This window comes from Haemaphysalis longicornis, unplaced genomic scaffold (genome assembly GCF_048455015.1).
Source record: "Haemaphysalis longicornis isolate Haplotype H1 unplaced genomic scaffold, Haemaphysalis longicornis Haplotype H1 scaffold_9, whole genome shotgun sequence".
Classification (NCBI taxonomy): domain Eukaryota; kingdom Metazoa; phylum Arthropoda; class Arachnida; order Ixodida; family Ixodidae; genus Haemaphysalis; species Haemaphysalis longicornis.
In genome coordinates, this window is record NW_027526460.1 from 120,660,906 (window position 1) to 120,684,977 (window position 24,072).

General features: G+C 45.0%; 1 protein-coding gene across 1 annotated transcript; it reads left to right on the plus strand.

Annotated features, from left to right (window-relative positions):
* Positions 1-5,054: 5,054 nt before the first annotated feature.
* Positions 5,055-23,799, plus strand: LOC144153620 (uncharacterized). Its single transcript, XM_077685271.1, has 5 exons — positions 5,055-5,222; positions 7,668-7,807; positions 16,291-16,355; positions 22,049-22,129; positions 23,520-23,799. The coding sequence occupies exons 1-5, from the start codon at positions 5,088-5,090 to the stop codon at positions 23,651-23,653; spliced, it is 555 nt and encodes a 184-aa protein (XP_077541397.1). The 5' UTR covers positions 5,055-5,087; the 3' UTR covers positions 23,654-23,799.
* Positions 23,800-24,072: the final 273 nt, after the last annotated feature.

Sequence of the window (24,072 nt, forward strand, 5' to 3'; positions counted from 1 at the left end):
TCTGTTTGTCCAATTCATTTTAAGGCGAAAAGGCGAAAGCTTTAGATGCCTCATTAAACGCCATAAGCGCCGGCAGTTTTCGTCGTCGTCAACCAGAATGGTGCCAAAAATATCGCCCATGTGATTGTTGTGATATCTGTTTATTACACTTAATTACAATCGGGTTCTTCACCTTGTTCATCGCCAGAGGAAGGGAGCGGGACGAGAGCTGGAAGAAGGAGGTGAGCGTCTCAATTAAATGCGGGCCTTTATGCCAGCTTCTCGAACGCAGTCGTGGAGAAAGTCGAGGCTCTGTACAAAGCGCACGAACATGATCTACGCTAGTACAGAGCACAGAGCACACGGAGGTGATCTGTACAGAGCACACGGAGATGATCTACATAAGTCTACGTAGACCCTTCGGGTGGGTTCACTCCCGCAGCTTTTTGTAGTGATAGCTACAGTGGCCGTATTCTAGCCGTTTCGCTGTGGCTGGTGGCCGCAACGCGAACTGATCTGTTGCCTAACCACCGCCGCAGCTCGCAGCGCCGCTCGCCGCCCCCATCTCGCATGACGTCAGAGGAGGAGCCGGTTAAACCGCGTTGCAACAGAGCGGGAGCCGGCGTTGCATCGTATATGTAGAAGGTGCTGCTAGGAGGGATTTGTCGTCAGAATAACCAAATTGGGTCGGAGGGACTAAAACAAGCCGGGCTTCGTCGTCGGAACAAAACCAAAAGGAGACAGCGAGCCGAGGAGACGGAGAAAGAACGAGCCGCCCGCCTCGAGAAGCGTCGTAACCGTACAAAGTGCCAAGCTAAACAATAACATTAACCGTACTGCTCGCTATGCACACCTAGGCATAACTAACTTAATCAACAGCCATTTTTATACGTGACTTGATGTGGCTTTAGACCACGGGGCTGGGTTCGCTGGGCCTGCAATGCGGGGCAGCTCCAGCACAAGTCGTTGAGATCAACGAGTCGTTGGCTGTCAGGTTATTCACATCGCCTGCACATAATATCTGCCGGGTGTAGTTCAAAGAGATCCATGATGTGCGGCATTATGGCAAAGGTTGTCCGAATATGTCGGAGTGTGATCGTTGCCAACCGAGTAAAACAGGATGGAATGGGGTAGCCGAAGTCGATGCGGTTCACGTCGCTCAGCACGTAATTTGGCAATGGCCTCCGCGTAGTCGTATTCGATCTAGTTTTCGTCGTCTTGGAGGGCGGGGAAGACGTTCGTTAGTGGCGACGGAGCCTTTAAACAATTATCATAGCTGAAAATCATATCCGTGATATCTTTTCTGCTTCCACAATTCTAGGTATCCCGCAAAACAGGCACAGCACATCCGGTACGCCGCCAACGAGCAGCTACGACGCATCTCAAAGAGCTATAGTGTACCGGCGCCGATGCAGGGGTGCGCAGGATTTCTTCTGACACAGCTCTCCGAAGGTGAGTGTCGCAACACCGTGGTACTGCGACAAGACCAGAACAACAGAAGCGAAGGCTTTCCGTGGTACCCTATCTGAAGGAACCCGAAATAAGGGCTTTACTACTAGCGATGGAATAAACTTACAGAATAGCCGTCACAAAGCTCACGGAGTCACCAACAACTTTTGTGCTACATAGAGACTCCAAGGAATGCGTGAAAGAAGGCTCCAAAAATAACACGCGCAGCCGGACGTTCGCATGAATTTGTGCAGTTGCAAAAGGGTTCGACAGATCGGCCGCTCAATTAGAATGCATTGAGTTCCAGCCATGACAGGACGACCCTGTAAATAGTAAAATATCAAAAACACATTTGGGTTTGTGAGAAATTTGAATCCCTGTCTGCATAGCAGCAGTACAAGGGAATTTCCATCCCGCTAACTGGGCACCCTGGCAAATTGGGGATAAGAATCAGCTGGTGTTTGCCGCGACATAGGGATACGCGACTGCACGTTAATGCAGCAGGTTCACATGGATGAGAGCTTAGACTCAGTGAAAGCTTGCGCGTGAATTGTATCCAGTGAGCATGTAATTCTGGTGTTGATGAAGATACGAAAGCGAAGAAAGGACATGATCAGGCAGTGGCGCAAGCAAGTATGATGATAGCTAGGCCTTCATATGTGTGCACGTAAGCACACTTAAGTTAGCGCATAATTTCTTCTTGGTCTAATATGCAGGAACATGAAATTCTGCTTCATAATTACTGTTGTAGTTTAATAACACCTGTCACAATTCATTGTGGTGTATCGCATCAAAATTGCGTGGATATAGAATTTGGAGCCTCGTTTCACATTTTCTAAAAATGTTTGACTGCGGTTATGCGGTGCGTATCAAACACCTTTATATGTCAATATGTAGCGCATAGGGAACACTTTGTGGTATTTCAAAACGTGTCATATTCCGCAACTAGGGCGCCCCATTTGTGTGCCTAATGAACTACCTTGTCCTTGCTACACCGGTCAAGTTCAAAAGATGTCACGGACTGCGTTGACCAGTTAACTCAGGACTCCGTTAGGTGCAGTAAAGAAAAACAAACACAGAACGATAGAGACAAGGTTTTCTGTGTTTTCTTTTCTTTACTTTCCTGTCTCCCTCGTCCTGCAGTTTTGTTTCTTTACTGTGCTTAACGCAGTTAAAATGGAGTACCAACTAGACCGTATTCGTACGCAGTCACGGGCACCACCTAAAATCTATATTTCTCCACATCCGCAAGCTCCAACCCGAGGTGATTTACTTCTGTCACGCTTCAAAATTATGAAGAGTACTTCGAACGTTATTCAGTGGGTTGTGTTTACTACACAATCGTGGTTAGCATGAACCGTGAAATAAAGTGTGCCATTCAGCGCGGTCAGTGAACCACCACGCGCGGCATCTTAAGGCGAATGCAAGGATGTCAGTCATTGGTATGTGGTGACTTTGCTTGTACACGATTATTGTGTGCTGAGCAAAACACCTTTTAGAAGTTTGAGATCCCAGCCCAAAAAAAATGCATTTACAGTAAACAAATAGGGGGCCAATCGGTCAAACGGAGCTGTGTTCAGCCATAGTGTCATTATCGATTCCCAGAGTTTTTTCGAGTTAGTAGACATTTACGTTGGGGGGATCAATGATATGGAGAGCATCAATTAAAGTTTGAAGAACGCAGCAGTGTCTGCTCACTGGACAAAACCTATATTTCAACCACTGACAAAATATTACGCCCCAATATTGGCATTAAACAAATTTATGCATTGTTTCATACTTACCTCCTTTCTGCAACGCAAAATTTTAAAATTATCTCTATTGTGCTGAACTGCACAACGCACATATCCATTGCATTTTATTTATTCAAAGATATAGACGCACGCTGCGTATCAATCATTTCCGTTCACTACGGAGCTCCTAGTTTACTGCAAGCGCTTTGTGATTCCTCTAAGTTTCAACAAATCTTTGATACCAAACCACTGACACAATTTTCGCGACTTTACTGGTCACTTTCTGTTTTATGGGGCCACAATAACCTTCTACGATGTCTACTATCTGACCGTACGCTTGCTATAAAGTCACGTTTTATGGGTTTTGTTACAAAACCTTAAAATATCGCGGCGTCATTGTACGATACCTGCTAAAAAAGCACTGCATCTTCGTGTTGGTAAATAGCAAAAACAGGCTATGGCGCCAATTTATTTAAAGCAATTTGCAATTTGACACCAAAATATTCTTTGCCTCTGCCCTGCAGCGCAAAGACTGCTTAGGCCTGCTTAGGACATTGTAAAAATATGCCATCGCGATTGTAAAGGCACCTTGTATTTTTGTTTTAACGTGTCGCTCGAAGGCTAACACACACCGCTAACACACTAAAAGCTGTTTCAGTGTTGGTCTATATTATGTCACTCCTGCCGATATTGCGCGACTGTAGCGCGAATTTCGCTTTTTTTATTATATGTTTAGTTTTAAACGCCTTCCGTGGCTGAAATATATCTAAGTAAGATATGAAAACCTTGTCCTCTTAAATTTCCGGAAGTTTTACTTTGTCTTTTGTCCCCTCATACCCAGCTTTCCCGCTCAAAATTCTAACCTCGCAGGAACCTAGGAAAATTACTTCAGGAAAGTGATATTTGGCACAAAGCAAGACTTCAACGGGAAGATAGAAACACTAGAAGCACTTTTCAGGATTCTGAATAGTTTATGTGTAATTCGCGATCAAATTTTACTCCCCATGCATTTCTATGGGATAGTTTCCATGGCTCAGGAACCTAGCCGCAAAACGTGCAAGACTTGAAGCTGTGCGCAAAGCAAGTTTTCACCCCCAATATTAGCAGCGCGAAAGAATTTTACATTACGCTAAATAACTACAGATTAATCGCTGTTGAACGGACTGCCATGAGCGGGAAAGCTGCACATGATATATTGGGAGAAATTTCGAGAATTTGATGATTTTGTTGTACACCAAATGCAACCATGGTGACATTGACGAAACAAAGATACGTTTTACGACACTCGCCGTAAAACAGCCAGCATGAACGCCCATAAAAATACCACAAAAAAAAATATTTATAACTTCGGTCATTCTGCCTGTTGTTTCAAATTAGATTACCACGTTTTTTTCGGAACATTTGTTTTTTACCCTGCAGCACCTGCAAAATCAGAGGCAAAAAAACATACACGTCAAATATCCCTCAAGCAAGCTTTTGCCATATCTACCTCCCGGACAATTATCATGGGGTGAATGACCAATTATAGGTCACGTCATGTCAGAGTTTCTAGCGTCATATTAATAGCGTGTGTCAACTACGAGGGCCTCCATTTTACGTCCGTTGTGCATGCCTCTTTCTGCCGCACATGGAAGAATTTGTTCGGAATCGTCAGTAGAGGTGTTTCCCTGCAGCTTTTTTTCTATTCATTTGTAAAATACTGAGCCCTTTTGTATTTGGGAAACACGAAATTACAGGTACCTCTGCTTTATCCATAGCAGGCTTCGTCGCGGCCAGCATTTTTTATATTGCAAGATTGAATGACACAAAAAATTGATAAAGAAATATCACCGCAGACTAGCTGTACACTGGTATATATGTTTTTGTGAGCATAAACGACTGACGAGGATCGACCTGCACCAGTCGTTCGTTGTTGCGTTGAGTTTTATGAAGAAAACAGGCATGGGGAGAATTATCCGCTGTGTTCTGTTCGCTTATTTCCTCATCACGCTGGTCGGAGCAAAACTTGGCAATCCTCCGGGGCCCCTCAAACTCCACAGTGACGTGACTGACTGTTTCATGGTAACCTTTCCTCCCTGTTAGAAATGATATTTCGTCCTATTCCAACTGAATTTTTTTGTACATATAGAACAAGCACTAGATGACATATCTTGCATGTTGAGTCTCTTGTTTTCCAGCAGTTAAAAAAGCAATACTGTGAACCACTCAAAACGACGCATTTTTCTACGTATCAGAATAAAAACCTCTAGGAAGCGTGACCGCTGTTTCCAGACTAATATTTTCTGTAAACAAAAAAACATTCCTTTTTTTTTTACTTTTAGCAAAACTCAATGCGAATAGGGCTGGCAAGGCTAACACTCGACGTAATTGATTGCTCTGCGTGCAACCATGTAAACTGAACCAATTTTTGAGACTGGAGAATCGGAAATGCCAGATACAGTATTTATTGTGAAAAACTGTGTGTTTTAGGTCGTTTACGACCGGCATGAGTGTTTTCCATGTTTCTGGAGTCATCTGTAGTATTTCCAAGTGTTATGTGTGCGCTGAAAAGGCTTAAGTAGCCAGCCGTGCTTCTTTATAGTGTCTATAGAGGGTGTGTATCTATTCAGCTTCACGAAAAACGCTCAAACTTAAAAAACGAAATCGCAAAAACTCCCTTTATTCTTATAGACGGGTCATAATGCGGGTGACTCGAAAAAGCACGTACTTTGCTCGTCTAATACATTCCAAGCGCCGTACATCATGTGGTGACTCATCATTAAATGTTTGCACCGACTATGTCATAGCAGCGTTTCCCAAGCCTGCACAAAAGCTACAATGACTTATCACGTTCGCATTCGCCCTTTCGAAAAGTGCTGCATAGCGAACTTTATTAGGATTATATGAGTGGCCAACTATAAAGCAATTGATACAAAATAGGCGCATGCGCCTCATTGCTTCGTTGGTGGGCTACGTGGTCTTGAGTGTAGTAAAACAATACTGTGGTTTCCCGTTGAACTTTTAATTCCGATAAGAATTGGCCTTGTGCCAATCCATAGCGGAACTCTGATGTGTTGTAAACGTAATCTAACATACCAAAAAATTGAACAACATATATTTTGTGCAGGATTTTCTAGATACCAAATATCGTAATAAAATATAACGTCCCTAATTAGAGGTTACCGTTTAAAGCTGCAGCAAACAGCATGCTAACCAAGATACGTGAGCGCAATGGTTAATTGACGTTCATAAGCGCCTGTCTTCTCTGCCACCGTCCTCGTCTTTTTTTGCGCTAAGCCTCCCATTCAGTATGTACCAACTAGCCCAACAGCCCGCTTTGTTGAATTTATGGGATATTTACTTCTTTCTACTGTCCCGTCACTTGATAACACGTGTAACTTTTTTTTCCTTATGTAAAGAAGTATGATGCGGTCGCTCTAACTAAATATGCCAAAACCCATCATAACCACCCGATTTCGACAGTTTTAGGTGCAGCCCATTTAAGCTCAGGTGCAGTATTAAATTTTTTATTCCCCGTACTTGCTTTTGACTTGCCGACACAGTTACCTTGGTAGGACTGTTTCCTGCCATGAAAGAGTCACGAAAGCATAATAAACAAGCCGAGAATTTTGTGCTGTTACCGAGGAACAAATACCTAGCGGCATACATTAACTAGCCACAGAAGTTAGATTCAACTAACGAACAAAAACTTGTTGAAACAGCGGGTCTTGAGGGTTTTCCCTGCCAAACACCGCCAATCCACGGGGAAAAAGGTTGTAAGTTGAAATGGCAGACATTTCCGCCAGCTGGAACAAGCGTGCATTATGTATGCTACGTGTATAACGTGCCTACCCCGGGTTTCTCAGGTAAGGGGACCTGCTACCCTGTACCACATGCACATCTGGCTATGGTGATCAGAAATTAGCTTATACCTGGTATTCTTGCCGCTTGCATATATACTCTGTTAACTACAGATTTAAATCATAAGTTATCCGCTATAAATGAAACATTGAGTATCAAAACAAATGCTAAACATTTCCCTCACCTTCAATTATAGCAGCATTACCGGCAAATGTTTCCGTATAAATCGTTTTAAATAAAAAATCATTTAGAGTAACACAACAAACGTACGGATATTTGATAGAAAAAAAGCATCAAACATGTTGCACGTTCAAGCTTTTGTAACCTATGGGGTTGAATGCGATTCGAAAGCAGCCCATTCGAGAGCGGCAGAAAGACTGGCAGCGTCTGATTCTACATGCATCTACCACTTAACCGATATTTTCATACGTGCTGCAATTTATTATTTTTTTATTACAAGGAAAGTGTGGGACGTAGATCATACGAAGCACGAGTTGCAAAAACGTTGCACATAACAAGCTGCATTATAGGTGTCGTAGTAACTGCATATAAATTTTCAATAAATGTCATAAAGTACCTTCTATGCAAAACGCATTGCTGTTCTTTGTGTGCAAAACGACAGTGTCACCTTTTCTACTTATTTTGTATTTTCTTTGACTCACAAAGATTTGGGAAACCTTTGAATCGATGGTAGCCATATCCGACTCAAACAACGACACCGTTTTTGAATGTTCGTCTGCATGGAGGACAGAAATTGACCCGGAAACGCAAACAGCTACTTTTGACGTGGATTTTGGGGCTCAAAAGTATGTACTTTTCAGCAGTTTGCACAAAGAAAAAAACGTCAATATTTCAAACCTTGCTGTAATCCTGTGGCAATGTTTTTTTCCACATTCGCTTCAGTGAGTTTCAGGGTCAAATTATCTACGAAGTGGCGTGAAATGATACATTCACGTAAAACAGTATAATTTTATCAATTTCTGTGACACCAATGTGAGCACCTTTGTTCGTTTTAGTGCCCACGCCACTAGAAAACATGTCAAACAACTTCGTACGCCATCTGTCAAGTTCTCTAAAAGATGAAGAAACTTCAGTCTCCTTACGTGCTTCTAATGTGAAAGCAACATCGTGAAACGAATATGTGAATATCATCTTGTGTTGATTTAGACACTTCTAATTACTGACATTCTATACATGTACAATGCACAGCACACCCGCTTCTAATGCTAATATCTTGAAAATTAAGCCAATTTTTTAAATGCTTGGTAGGGAAGTTGTGAGATTAAGCATAACACTAGTTCAAGATGTCTATTTAAGTTATACGATACCATCACAACTGAATACCGAAAGTAGGATCCGCCTTACTTTGAGAATGTGTTCTACTTTGTATACATCCCATCATCATATATTCCAAAACTGGCAGAAAATGTGTTTCGTTGGTTGTACGCAGTCGGTAGTTTTCCAAATATTTTAATCTATTTCTCGTCGCATGGGCTGCAATGTGCAAAGTATTCTACCAGGAACTCGAACAACAATATTTTGTAGTAGTGCAAGGAACTGAAGCATAGTGCTTTGCAAGTCCGATAACCCAAATGTGTACCGTGAATGCTGCAGGGTTCTACACTTCTTTAGGATGTATTGAAAACTTCTATTTCAAATGCACAAGTGGGGGGGGGGTGTCAGATAAACTACAATGACAGCTGCGGTTTGTTCCGAATACATGAATCACAATGTTGGTCGCTTTCCCTAACACTATGAGTGGAGCAGCACCAGTTATTACTTTTTGGGGCATTCCGTACACACGAAAGAGCCCAGCGACATAAACTTTCCTTCAAGTGTCAAGGACCATACACACCAACCTGTGCATTTCCAATCCATTTAAATGAATTCAGGCGCAATAAAGTCATGACATTCGCACATATGCTTCCAATTCATAGTAAAGGTTTGTCAACCTAAGATTGGCTATTCGCAAAATTTGTTTATACAACAAGGTTTGCAGGTTCGGCTAATCACCATGAGCAGTTACACGACTGTATTCTTCATGCCTAACCAAACCTTCACTATAGCCTTGAATCATGCGTCAGCCTCAAAGTCTTAACAACTAATTACATTCCATATTATCTTGCTGGTTATATTATAAAGCCGCGTAAGTCAGTTTCAGTTTCAAGAGCACTTATTTTGTTGTCATGGTGCTCAGTTCAAACAACTGTTCAAAATTTTAAGCTTAGTTGAACACTGGAGTTAAATATAGGCCATTTTTCAAATTGTTCGGGCAGACCTTCAACGCCCGCGCAAAAATTGGCATTTTTTAGAAGCTTAATTGCCAATCAACTTTTGAAACAACGTGGAAGATTTTGAAGTGCAGTTTCAGAGGGCTTGGATACAAATGTGTTTTGAAAGTAGTATCCTGGAGTCAAGCTGTGTTTACACAGGCCTTCGCAGCAGTATCCGAGGAGCAAAAAAATCAGAACCACATATTACTTGTTTTCCCTACCCAAAATATATTCGTAGTATCATTTAACAAGACTCGTATTTCGGTTACGTTATGTTGTCGCGGTATTACACAGCACAGTGCTCTGCTCTTGCTGCGAGAACAGTGCTCTAGCGGGATGGTGCAGGCGTCAGGACCGACCAAGGTACTTTGTTTGAGCCTGAAGGATAATGCCTCGCTTTCATCGTTTACATTTAAAAACATAATAATCAACTGTTTCTAGCTTGTAGCAATGACTTTGAAAAGACAAAACTAAATTAGAAATACCGGATAGCAAATTTTACGTAACTTCATTTGCCCACGTACGGCCTCGCGACTACACGGAGCATCCTGTTTGAGTAGTATTCTTGGCCTACTTGACTCTCACACTTTTTTAAAAAAATGTCTCAGCTTGGTCAAATATTATTTTTTACAAATCACCAGACTGCGCGATATTATTTCAGTCTGCTCTTTGTTCAAGCAAGTGCGCTTACCACGTAGGTTTAGCACTAAACATTTGCCCGCAGAATGACTGCTTTGAATGAAGTGGGTAGCCTAGTAAACTTGATAACCTGCTCTGCGCTTTGCACTCCTGATGATGGTTGCATTTTTTAGCGCAAGGCCGGATGGGGCAAAAAGCGCTAAACAAAAGTAGATAACAGAAAAAAAGTTGATACTAAAACATGTAAGCCAGAACGACAGTAAGACAAATGAAATGCAATGGTGATTGCTTGTGTATAGGGCCAGTTTTGAATATGCATGATAGGAAATGGAGTTTAAAAGGTAACATCAGACAATTATTTACAAACGCGTTTCATGAAAACCATGGAAGTTTCACTTAAAAACAAGTATGGGTGTAGCGGAATATGTTGTTTGTATAGTTCTCTGAAAAGTGTGTGTTTTGTTATGTGGAGTTCCTTGCGTGTGCTTAGGATGTGGACTACGGATAGGCCCTCCCCAGACCTGCTACACACGGGTCTTGGAGACCCGGTGAGCAGGTGTGAATGCGTCGCATGCATGTGGCCTATCCGTAACCGGGCCAAGGCGACTACCATGTGTTTGTTGCGTGTGTCCGCAGTGTACGGTGCCAAGTGTGGTTTTATTAGGTGTAACTGGTTGTCTGTCTCGGTATTCCAGTCTGCTTGCTATGTATTGCGAAAGTGCTTTCTGAAGTGACTTGAGGTTAGTGTAGGGCACAGCTGGTATCTGCAGTGAATTTGTAAGTACAACAGCAGCGTTTATCTGATCTGCGGTCACATTACCAGCCATCACGGAGTGGCCAGGGACCCAACACAGAGCCAGTTCAAGATTTGAGGCATATGCAGAGATGATGGTTCTTAAGACGAGATTGATGGCGTAGTTTTTTTATGACTTTGTGGATGACAATCCTTGCACCCCTCTCAACAAGTCGGAAAAATTACAGACTTAGAAACATGTTCAATAATATTACTTGTGACAAGAAAAATGGCATACAACTCCGCCGTAACTAACTGGTGTTTATATTCATAGTTGTACATGCAGTAACAAAAGCTTGATGTGGGCGAGTTGGTACATACTGCTAAAAATTAATCGGCGCTAAAACAGGGACGAAAATAAAGCTGGTGGCCACCTATCTGATCACTGCAAACGATGCAAGTGTAGCCCCCTGCTAGATAGGACAAAGTTCTTGCGGAAAGCACGAGGAAGGCTTGAGCGCGAAATTATGGAAGCTCTTTTTATTAGACAGGCAGGGGATAACTGCGTGAGTACTCCGTCCTTATCGCGGACTGATAAAGAAGTGGCTTTTTTAAACACGTGATGCATTTAGACGTGACAATTGCTTCTCGTTTTTAGTTTTTTAGTTTTGTGTATATAAGCAGCATCTTTTTCAATAAATTCTAGTTGGAAGTTCGGCACCGTGTTGTGAGTTACGTGTTCCTCTCGTCCCTGTTTTAGCGCCGATTAATTTTTAGTTGTACATGCAGTAAAAGTGATACCATGCGCAGCGCTGGACACGGTGGAGGATGATTTGGATGCATCACTGTAAATTATGCACAGTGATATTTACCCTGTAAAAACACAAAGTGCTGCAAAATTGCGCGTCTTGGAACTCGATTTTTTTCAATTTTTACGAATGACAAGTCGCATAGCACTGATCGAACCTGCGGTGGGGGTAACAGTGTGCCACAGGATGTTTTATAGGTATCTAGAAAAGGGAAAGTCAGTTAAGACACCTGCTCGGCGACTCTGACTGAGAAAGGTGGAGAAATGGTTGGGCGATTTAAAAAGATCTTGATGTGGGTGTATCGTTAAAAACAGGTTTAAAAAGGATGGTTGTCCATTGATGAAATTTAAAGGGGTATAACAAGTCAACATAGGTTCGCTGGTGTGATCAGCACCAGTTGTCACACACTGCGTCAACACTCTGGACAGGGCTAGTACGCCTTCTGCCAGAAGAGAGGTGAAGCCTCAAGTGAAGCACTTGGTCGAGCATTTTAGTGCTGTTTTCGTGGCTTACCGATTCACGACACTCCCAAATTCCAAACCAGACCCACTAGACTGGTAAAAACATGAAGAAGGAGTTGCTTATCCGCACCATAAGATTGAGGTGAGATGATCTTTAGAATGTTTAGCGTTTTAAGGCATTTATGCTTGTTGTGGAATGAATGAGAGTTTTTCATCTAAGACTACACATAAAAACTTGTGTTTCTTTTTTATGGAAATTAAGTCGCCATGGAGCCTAAAGTCAGGGTCTGCTTGCATCCCGCGTCTCTTTGAAAATACAAGGCGGGTTCTTTTAAAAGGATTACGTTTAAACCAATTTACATGTCCCGCGAGCAAGTTTGTTAACCTCAAGCTGGACCTGACGTTGACATATAGACATGTTACATCATTTAAAAAATATTTGAACGTCATAAACATACATCAAATAGGAGATAGTGGGTGGCAGCACCTTCCGGAGATCGTTCATCTTTACTATAAACAAGGTGCAGCTCAAAACGCCACCTTAAGGCATGCCATTTTCCTATACGCGTACGTTTGAAACTGCGGAGCCGACTGTGGCACGAAATTTTCGTTTATACAGGTAACTTGAAAGAGGGTTCAGCATGTTACCTGTTACAGCTTAAGATTTTAGGTCTGCAAAGATGCCGTAGCGCCATGCCACATCATACACTTTTTGGAAATCAAGAAATACGGTCATGCAGTACTGTTTTTGTATAAACGCGTCCTTAATGTATGATTATAATGCAGCCAGCGGATCATTTGTGGATGGTCCTGCCCGGAAGCCTGCCTGGCAGCTCTCGAGAAGACCATTGTACCCAAGAAAGTACATGAGCCTACGGTTTATCATCTTCTCGAGAAGCTTACACAGGCAGCCTGTCAGGGCAATGGGTCTATAGCTGGCGGGAGAGAAATGGTCCTTCTCTTCTTTCAAAAACGCCCCGACTATCGCCTCCCTCCAAGACCTTGGAAGGTGCCCCGAAAACCAAATCTGGTTGTATAGGTATAGGAGTGCCTCAAGCGTGTATGCGTGTCGGTGTTGTGTTATAGTGCATGTAATGTTGTCTGGCCCGGGAGCTGAAGGCTTACAATTGGCAAAAGCAATCTTCAGCTCATGAAGTGTGAATTCAGAGTTGCATACAGGCTTTCTCTTGTTCTTGTCACGTACGGGCTTTTTTTCTGCAGACATTTTGAGTTTCATGAAAGTGTTTGCGAAGTGTGCTGAACTGGACACGTGTTGGAAATGTTGTGCGAGTGTGTTAGCCTGGTCTCCGAGAGTGTCCTCTGACGTGCTAACCAGGGGCGGGCTATGTGTGTGTTGTCCTTTTAGTTTACGTATTCGTGTGCATACCTTGTGGGTGTCCGTGTAGGAATTTATGAATGTGTGAAAGGCCGGCCAGCTCTCCCTTTTCGCCTCACGGCGCACACGCTTACCAAGTGCCTTCGCCATTTTAAATGATACAAGGTGGGGAACCGATGTAAAATACCCCACGCCTTGTTCTGGGCCTCCCGCGCACGCCTGCCGTCGTCATTCCACCAGGGCCTCCTTGGGTTGTTCAGGGGAAAGGAGGCCTGGTGAGTTGACTATTCAGCAGCAGCGAGAATGTGCGCCCTGACAAGCTCGGTTGCTTTATCTACACGTAAAAGTGCTGTTTATGTCTAGTGTAGTTATTAATGTCTGCGGGAATGTGTTCCAGTTTGCTCTGGCTTCGATATACTTGCAATAGGAAGGTGGGCAGTTAAGGCCTTTATCCTATGTGTATTAGTGAGGTAGGGAGGTGGTCACTGCCATATGTGTTAGTGCCAGCATCGCACTCGAGCGATAGAAAGAGTACAGCAGAGACATTAGCAAAGTTAAGGTTGGAATAAATGTTGTGTCCGATGTTATAGTATGTAGGCTTGTTTTTGGTAAATAGGCATGCTCCAGAAGGTGTTACAAATTTTCTGATTATGCGACCTCGGGCATTCGTGCGGAGAGTCCCAAAGAGAGTTGTGTGCATTGAGGTCGCCTATGAGAATAAAAGGTTCCGGTAGCTGATCTACAAGGCCCTCGAAATCTGTGCTTGAAAGCTGGAAATCAGACGGGATGTAGATGGAGCACACTTTTATTAGCCTATTGAAAATTATGGTTCTAATGGCAACAGCCTCAAGGACAGTCTGTGATTACATAGGGTGACATTCCAATGATTTTGGGGGAATGATGGCCACCCCCAGAAGATGTACCACCACCATACCTGTCCTGCCTAAATACAATGTCACTATTCAACAAACTAATGTTTTGAGTTTAGATGCGTTTCTTGTAGACACATTACACCTGACTGATTGCAATGCGATATTTCGTATACGTCATCAATATTCTTAAGGAGGCCTCTACAGTTCCACTGTATGGTATTTTCTGTTCCCACTATGTACATTTAGGAGCTACTTTATTAAACGGGCTGATGAACTGAAACCCTTCCCGTTCCACCGAGGTATAACGGGTGTGTGTGTTTACGTTTTGTTTTTCGGGGCTTGTATTCTTGGAGCAGGTTTCTTGGGATTTTGTGTTGGTGAGGACGCCGCAGCCCGTTCCTTGCGCTGCGATGCAGGCAGCAACGGTCCGACGTCCATTTCCTCATGAGATGTCCCCGGAGTGTACGCGGACAGGGCCCCCTGGAATTAGCACCCTAACGGGTGCCCTTGGTACAACCGCCAGCGTCGCGAGCACCGGGGAGCCGAGGGCGAGCCGGGCGGTGGGGCTTGCTTGGGCGCTCCACTGTCCATCACCTCCGTGCCCTCAGGGGTCAATAGGGCTGGGGAGAGGAAACTGTGAGAGCGGCAGAGGTCCCAGCAGCGATCGCAATCGCTACACTCACTGGAGTTTTCCGAATCGGCGACTCCTCACCATTCTGGACTGCAAAAAGCGGCCCGGCAAGACACGCGGCCACAGCTGCACACACAGGTGTTGTAGAGCCAGCAGGTGGCTGCTCAACCGGTGGTGGGGACAGCAACACGTCAGCAAGAAGGCTGCACTCTGTTGCTGCGCTGACCCAACACCGCCCTAACCACCGGTGGGCAGCGTCTGCGTACGATATTGCCGAAAGCAGCTTGTGCTTTTGGCACGCCTCTGCAAAGGAGATGTTTTCATTTACTTTTATATGGATGATTTTCTATTCTGCCGTGAATTGTGTCCATGCACGCGAATAAGTAGCGTGGAGTACCCTGAAATGTGGGAACTTCAGACTGGTGCTTTCACAGTCTTCTGAGGAGTGACCCGTCTCTGTACATTTGGAGCATGTCAACTTTCCTCTGCACGATTTGGTTTCATGGCCGTGTAGTTGGCACTTAAAGCAGCGCCTCGGATTTGTTGGATACGGTGGTACGTTTCAGCTATAAAAACACATTTTGGCCTTTTCTGGTGGCGTTGTGTCATAAACCTTTAGCATTATATGCTTTGTGGGAGGTTCTTCATTCGCTCTCCGGATTACGATTCGTTTCACTGCAGTTACACCTTGAGGTTGGCGCTAGTTCTTTCTCTGATATGACTCCTAGCGAGGAGTTGAGGGTCCTGTGTGGTGTCACAGTGACTTTCAAGTCGGCCAACGTGATCGGTTTCAATGGGTTTTCACTCTGATTTTTTTCTTTTTACTTCGACCATTACATAAACTGATGCGAGTTTCTTAGCATCATAGTCTGAGCCAACCACAGACTCAATGCATTTCGCACACATAATTACAGACTTCGTTGCAACAGGAGTGGTTTCTACAGAGTGAATGACAAGAAACTTGTGAAATTGTTATGATTTATCTTTAGCTAGCACTGCAGTGCGGCCCCTTTTGGGGGCCTATCATTGGATTGGGGGTATAAAGAAAAAACCATGCGATACTGAAAAAACCAGGGGAAGGGAGTACTTCCTTCGATCGGTTTACCCTGATGCCAAGAGATGCTTCGGAGCTCTCTGCCTGATAAACAGACAGACAGCCCATCTGCCGGAGCTTGACCTGGGCTCCGATGGCGAACGTTTGTGGTTTCTGCCCTTTACCTTGCAATCCTAGCCATGGTAGATTGCAGCGTGAGTATGGGGGCTCGGGGTCCGCAGTGTCGCCAATGCCGTGACAAAGATTACTTAAGGTGTCCCGTGGTGCGCTATGCACTCTTAGCCATTTTTAAGTCAATGTTCGGACGTGAATTCATGCGTTTTTTAACTCTAAAGTTTAATTACAAGTGGTATGCAGCAGGTGGAGCAAGATCTAAGCTCTGGAATAACCAAAACGCGGCGCTGACATTCCGCATCAGAAAACGGAATTCAGCGTCGCTTATGATTTTCAGAAAATAACTTTATTTTCTTTTTTTCTACAGGGTTAAGCACTTTCATGTGAAGCCGGGAGACTTGCCATCAGCGTTTATTATGAATGTTGGAGAAGGTAAGAACATGAAAATCAGTCACTGTAGGGTCTAGCCTAGTGCATTCGGAAACTCTACGCCAAACTGAAAAATCTTAATAAAAACGTTCGATTTTTTAAATGATTCAAAACTAGCAAGGGCAGATAGCTACCAAAAGAAGGTCAGTGCAAGCGAAACTTGAGCAGTTTCATTAGCCGTTCCGGCTTATCTTGCCTACAATCGGTAGCCTGCACTTAACAATGTGTATATCCTTGGGACGTTATAGTACAAATATACTGCCGCCCCACTTTTTCGTGACACCAATGTTACCTTCCAGAAACCAGTTTTGTTCAAGTAAAGAGCATGACTACACTAGGGGGTTATATTTTGTCTCCAAATCATAGATGGTAGACGGCAGATCGGTAGTTTGAGAGGTTTTAGCACTTTCTTCTCGGCTAGTTAGTTCCTTTTCGTCCGAAACAGCTATCGATAAACGAACTGAACAGAGGTAAAAAAACACACGAGTGGCAATTACTTCTTACCATTTGCTTTGTTGGTTTTACCGAAGCTTTCTTGTGTTTCCAGAGTTTTCATTCGGACATGTCTTTTTTTTTTTGGTTAGATACTGAGTGCCCCTCGTGACTCTTCACCAGCCTGGCTGTGTTCAACAGGCTTAGCTTGGTTTAACTAGTGCCCTGTCCAGGTGTAGGAAACCCTCCTTGGCTTCGCGCAGTATCGAAATTTGGGAACGCAGATAAAATAATAATTTGTTATGTACAATGAGCCAACATCAAAACCAGAAGCCTCTTTCAAGTTGTCGTGATTTGGTTAAGGCATTACGGCTAATCCTAAACAGTGCTTCCCCATTATCTTTTAAAATACAATAAACTATTAAACAGATACGTAATACTCAACAAACTCCTGTTTGGAAGTAGTAAGGAACTGTCATAACGTGCCCCGACGCGGGAAACACAAGAAGAAATTGCCACAATGAATACGTAGCATGCGCGCGAGTGTCTTCGATAAAAGAGAAAGAAGCAGAGATCCGAAGTGGCCTCGATATAAGGAACCCGACGAAAAAGAGGAATGAGGCACGTGGTTTGGCCACAATCAAGAGTTTCTGCTTCAACGACTCACCTTTTTCCTGTATTTATTCACTTTTCTCCTTTTATTCCAAATTCCAGTTTCTCCTCTTCTCTCAGTTAGCACCCATTTCCTGGCCAATCCCCCTGAGTGGGTACGAGTCATTTTTTTGGAACTGACCGACCCACCAAGTGATCAGGAGCAAGCGGCGGTATCGTCTACACTACGGCAGACCGGTGAACCAGCGGCAGTCGACTGGACTGCGGATACGCCGGTCATTCGAGGACCCTGGGCTGCAGCGGCAGTCGACCGGACTGCAGGAGCGCTACCCCAAGCAGTGCTCGTATTTCCAGCCCGACCAGCTCCTTCGCGCGATTCTACGGTAGCGTCATGACGCGGAGACTGCTCGGAATCCAGGGCTGCGCCGCGTCAACCTTACAAACCGTCAGCGGTAGTCGCTCTCGACAGGAACTTTTGCTCGCCGCAGCAAAACGTGTGAGACGTTTTCTTGTGCAATTCCCCGCGGGGTCGCAGTCTAGAACTCTTTCTTGCTGCCAGTGTGTGTTCACGCGCTACGCCTGACTTTTTGACTTCTGTACCCGTTTTTCAGACACGAAGAATCTCATCCTAGGGGCTGTTTCCCTCCCTCCCTTGTTGTCGTTGTTGTCCGCCGTCCGCACTCTACTGCGCATGCGCGTCTCTTCAGCCCCGTCGTTTGGCCGGCCGACAGCGCAGTCCACTATAAAAAGAAATAGTTAGGGGGTGCCTGGTTTCGATCCCATGACTCTTTAGCCGCAACGGGAGGTACATGGCACTCTTCTCACTGCGCTACAAACCGAGACGGGAGCTTTTGCTACGAACGCGCCTTATGTCCTTCACTCATTCAAACTACGTCAAGAAGCTGCTGATATAACAAAGGCACAAAACTTTACAGGAGGATGTTGAATTTCCCGTGGGAAAGCTGTGGCGGGAAGCGCCACGCGCCTTGCAGCTCAACCAGAGAAGAGGACGAAGACGGCGGGCAGCGGGGTAGACGCGTGAGCACGTAATGACGAAAGACGAGAACCAGGAGGTGTTCGATCAGGTTACGCGGGTGTCGGTCTCTTTGCTGTCTCTACATTTCTCTACATTTCTCTGTCTCTACATGGGGGTTCACACTACGTTCCCATTTGTGCTCCGATAAATGAAACAACATAACGGCAAAACAATGAAACCTACACGGAACCCCCATGATGCTTCGTATCGTTCTCATGGTTCCCAACGGGACGATGGTGTAATTTTTCTCTCCTTCTTTATCCATCTTATTCTTTTTGCATAAAGACCTGTTTTCGCCATATGGTCACCTGCCTTGTCGCCTTTGAGCCGCTCCAACTGCGGCCATGAACCTGCCGTGACATCACAACTGGCGTCCGGGACAGGACTCTTCCTAACATCAAGAAGAGAAGGACTTAGCACCTGTGAGCGGAATTAACAAGTGAAGTAGCAGCATGGAACTCGAAACGACTGTCGCTCAAGGAAAGGAATTGGGCTTCAAGGACGCGGAACTTCAAACATTGGCGAAGTCCGAGCAGGCTTAATTGAGGCATGAATGGCTAGCAGAGCGTGAGGCTATGAAATGAGCTGCAGAGCGCGCTAGAAGCGCAACGCGAGAAATAAGCATCCCAGTGGGAGCAGAAGACGCTACAGAAACAAACACATCTGCAAGAGCTCGCGAGGGATAGCCCGCAAGTTTATCGCTCTGTACCTGAACCTGTAGTCGCAATGCACGCAACGGGGATCAAACCTCACGAGTTTATTCCGCCTATTGATGACCCGCGAGACTATCTCGATGCCTATATTGTCGGGTTCGAAAAAAATCGCGCTCTCGCAGGAGTGGACCGAAAGTGAATGGGCAGTAGTGCTCAGCATGTGCTTCGGTGGTGAAGCGCTAAGACTGATAGGGAAAATGACCCCAGAGGACTTCCTCGACTACAACAACGTGAAGCTCACCCTGCTTCATCGAATCCGCTTCCTTTCGCAGGGGTGTACTGAAACGTTCAAGCACGCGAAAACCAAAGATGGTGAAACCGGCGTGCTATTGGTTTCTCGCCTTGCTGGCTATTTTGACAGGTGGATAGAGACGTCCGGCGTTAAAACTTTCGTAGATCTACGGCACAATGTAAATGGCGAACATTTCATGAAGTGTAGCCACGCCCAAATAGCACTCCTTATTAGGGAAAGAAACTGCAAGACAAGTAGGGAGATAGCAGAAGCTTGCGATCCCCTTATGGACCCATATGCCATCAAGAAAATTGGCTGGCGATTAGGATACTCCCAAACGCGACATTTGGGTGCCGCACCACTGCGCTGAAGTGCCACTCACTCGTGGGTTCTCTCGATGGAAGCGATGATGAGCCTCTCCATCAGCGGCGCGAAGTGCGTCCCAGGAAGAGACCACGACCCGCGTCTTCGGCTGGGAACGCACGCCATCGTCATGCGCACACCCCCTCATGTTTTCGCCAGCGTCGCGCAGACGAGCGTCTTGTGCGGGCACAGCATACTGCCCCTTCCTTCCCCTACCGCACAGTTTCGGAGAGCACTCGCGCCGCCAAGTGAACCCTCCTCCCCTCACAATTTTGTTGCACTCTCCTCTTTTGCTTTCTTTCACTATTCGGTCTTCGCGACACCCTCCTCGTTTGGTTTCTTTCATTTTTCGGTTTTGTCATCGTTTACTCTGTTAGGACGGCGACGCGGCTCTGCCCATAGACGTCCGACGAAAAGCTGTGCTCTAAAGCTTGGGTAAGACCTCGAGACGAACCAAGACGGTATTAGAGTGCTGCTGTGGCCGCAAAATTAAGGAAGATTCATAGTTGCTTCATCCGTGGCAAACTAGGCCCCGCGCTAGTGACTGTCGACTGTCAGGATGGCAGGGTAGCTGCGGCAAGTGGGAAGAACCAGACCATAAAACCGACAACTGAAGAAGCAACTAGGGCGTCTCAAAACAGATTTCGGATTGCACCGTAGCAAAGCGCTGATGCCTGCAGGACAGGACCCCTGAACCGCTCAACAAGGGCACAGTAGAAGAGCCAACCAAAACGAGCGACCCGAGCGCCAAGGTCTTGGTTGAAAACCTACATGTCGGAACAGTGAAAATGTATAGGAAGCCGAAATCTGTGTTATGAGACTCCGGCAGTAATTCCGTAATCATGCGCCCTGATCTTGTGCCAGACTCTTGTGTGATGGGCCAAACTCTGGTGTTGTGTTCGTCGACAAAACTGCACCGCAACTTCAGGGAGCTTACATCAATGTCCACATAAGTTACTTTTCACAGACGCTTTGGCATATAATTCATGCAATATCTGGTGTATGGCTTAGTACTGGGGAATATACCAGGAGCCAGACCACCCACCGACCCTGACTAGAAATGGCAATAACAAGTCGCTGAAGCCAAGATAATCCCGGAAAACTCCAGTTAGCCTGACTCCCGAGAAGCTCTAATGAAGCAATGGACGCCAGTTGTGATGTTATGGCAGGTTCAGGGCCGTAGTTGGACCGGCTCACAACTGACGAGGCAGATAACCATGTTTCAAAAACGGAAGTATTTCCAGTAGAGAAAGATAAGAAAGGAAGGAGGAAAAAACGGATAAATAAGTCGAGAAGTCAGGCGTACCACGTGAGCACACTTTGGCAGTCAGAAAGAGTTCTAGAGTCCCAGTCAGCGGGAAACTTCTCACAATTTTGGCGGCGGTGGCGGCAGCGGCGAGAAGTTCCCGTCGAAGGCCACTACCGCTGGCGGCTGGTATAATTGAGCAGCGCGGCCCCAGCATGCGAGCACATCCCGGCGCCATGATGGCGGTACCGTGGATTCGTCCGTAGAAGCTGGTTGAGCTGGAGTACGCGCAATGTTTGGGGTAGCCATCCCGCAGTCCGGTCGACTGCCGCTGGAGCCCGTGGTCTTCGAATGATCGACGTACCCGCAGTCCAGTCGACTGCCGCTGATCCGCCACGCTACCATGGTGTAGACAATACCACCGAATGCTCCCGATCGCTTCTCAATCTTTCTCGAACTCCGTGCCTCGTTCCTTTTCTTCTTCGCCTCCCTTGACTCGAGGCCACTTCAAATCTTCGATTCTTTCTTTTTACTCCTAAACACTCGCGCGCTTGATTCGTCTTTTTCCCCGCGATTTCTTCTTGTCTTTCCCGCACTCGGGGCAGCTCATGACCGTAGTTGAGGAGGCACTACTTTACAGCTTAGAATTATGATTAGTCGTCCGTTTGCAGAAAAAAGTATTTAGCGTCCCAAATGAACGGCGGGAACGGCAAGCCCTAAATTCTGGTCTACACTGCTTCGCTGATAGCAGTTGAGAAATTAAACACAGGACAAATGAAAGCAACTGCAAAGCACTCCATGGTCTGAAATCTCTTTTTCCCGAATTCCCTTCGGTTGTCTATACGTTTACTTTAAAACGCGTTCGTTGGAACAACACAAGAGGTAAACACACTTTCAAACACCTGTGGTAGATAGAAGTAAAGGATCTTGTTTTTTCTTAATAGCACATTAATGGATGTGCCCTAGCTGTTATAAAAAAGCATAACAAACAAATTTTTGTGTATTGGATCAGCATGTATATGGTGCCTTCGTGATCGGCGAGGCCATGTTTGTTTCTTGCAGAGCCGGAACCCTTTGAAGGCCAATATTACTATACTGACAACGAGAATTGTTACATAACATACCTGGACTATCATGGTGATGGTAAGTAGTATTGCCTTCTCCCTGGCGTAGCACAATCTCCAGAATGCAGAATGTAGGGGGCGGCGATGACAACCTCCGCAACTTCGGAATCACACTTTCTCTCTTGTGCTGTCCGCAATACCTTTCAAACATTGCTGCAGTTAGGGGACAAAAGTAGTTTCCAGCTTTACAAAGCTGTGAATCAAAACGGGGCTATGGAAGCATATAATGGATTACTGTATGACCTTTTAAAAATACCTAATACAGAATATATTAGGTATTTTGATGTGTAGGTGATGCAGACTGAGGCACCTCAAAATTATATTTTAGAATACGCGGAACAAATCAAAGCATAGGACTCTTTACTAAATTACGGTAGTAACTATTGAGCACTCTGGTGACCAGATCACATGATGTGATACACAACAAAACAATCTTTTGTTCTAAACCTTGTCACCTTACAACAGGCATTTGAGGTGAATTCATGCCCACCCAACCTTGGAAGAAGGCAAATGGGCACTGGCCAACACCATGAAAATTTCAAAACGTTGTACAAAAGCATTTGTCGTATTGCAGGTTGTTTCAACACTCCATTCTATTTTACAGTACTCTTCTTACTAGAGGTGGCTTCGTCGCTTCCTGGATAACTCTGCTTTAAGGAAAAAGCGTGTGGTCTCTGTGTTTCTCAAAAATTGTGAGGAACAAAAAATCATTTTTTGGTTGCACACAATCACGCAGAAAATTAGAACGCGAGGCGAGAGCTAGCCCATGCGCGACATGAAAGGCAAACAGCAATGCTGGAGGGAGGAGGGTCACTAAAGCTCTGAGAAACGGTTAGGCGGCGCGCAACAAAAGGGCACAGCAACGCCAAATTATGGTAGCCCAGCCTCCGTGCGTAAAATACGGGCGACCTTAAGAAGTAAAGGTGCCGCTGTGAAGAACTAGTTGCTTCCAGAAATAAAGAGTGTACGGGCATAGCTGCGGAGCATGCTGTCCAGGGTACTGGTCAAGTTCTGATGGGCGCGATTACAAATTCAAATAGAAATGTGAAACGGGCATCAACAGTAGCCCCAACTGAACTTTCCTCTGGACGTTCTTAGCACGTTCCAAGCGTACCGTGTAATTTTTAATTACGTGACCTAGTCTTGCCCCGGTGTATAGTAGAGGTTTTTACACCTAATTAAAAGTGCTCAACTTTGAAACAAAATGTTGATAAATAATAACCCGTTTTATGCATTCAAACCTTTTCAGTGATGCTTGTCAAACGGCTCCGTTACTAACCATTTGTTAGAACATAATGTTCTTCGAGAGTTTGCGGGAAAAAAAACATATCTTACCTTCGCAATCTTATAACACTGTTACTTGGGGAAAAAAGAGGCCGAAGTTTTTCATTATTGTTCTTTATTTACAGAATGCATACTTTGGGCCAGAAAAGAAGTGAAGGATGAAGTGCCTCAACACTGCATCGACAACTTTGTTGACATTTGTGCTGTCGTTGTTCCGAAGTATAGCAGGCACCTTTGTCCTGATGGCAAACCCCATTAGAAATAGAAGTCCGAAGATGTGTTATATGTATGAAGGCATCTAAACGTTGCAAAACCTCCCAACTCGTCTTAACCATTTGTTGGCCGCGTTTAAAATCTCGTGGCCTAATTCCGTTCCCAAGTTTCAGCACAATACAATAAAAATTGATGGACGTTAAATAGTCATTATTTTTTTCAGAAAATTGGGTTGTTCGGCAATTTTACGGCAAGCAGAAACATAATTTGCCCACAATTTTCTTTCAAATTGCGGTGAATACTATTGACAGAATAAACATTTTTAGTGTTAAGAGAGTTGTCGGAATGGGCTGCCGCACTCGCGCGTCTCCTTGCGTGTTTGTCTAGCGTAAGTATAGCTGCCGCACAAGGACTGCGTTGCCACTGCACTACCATTCAATGCTGCCCCGAGGCTACAGTCTAGGG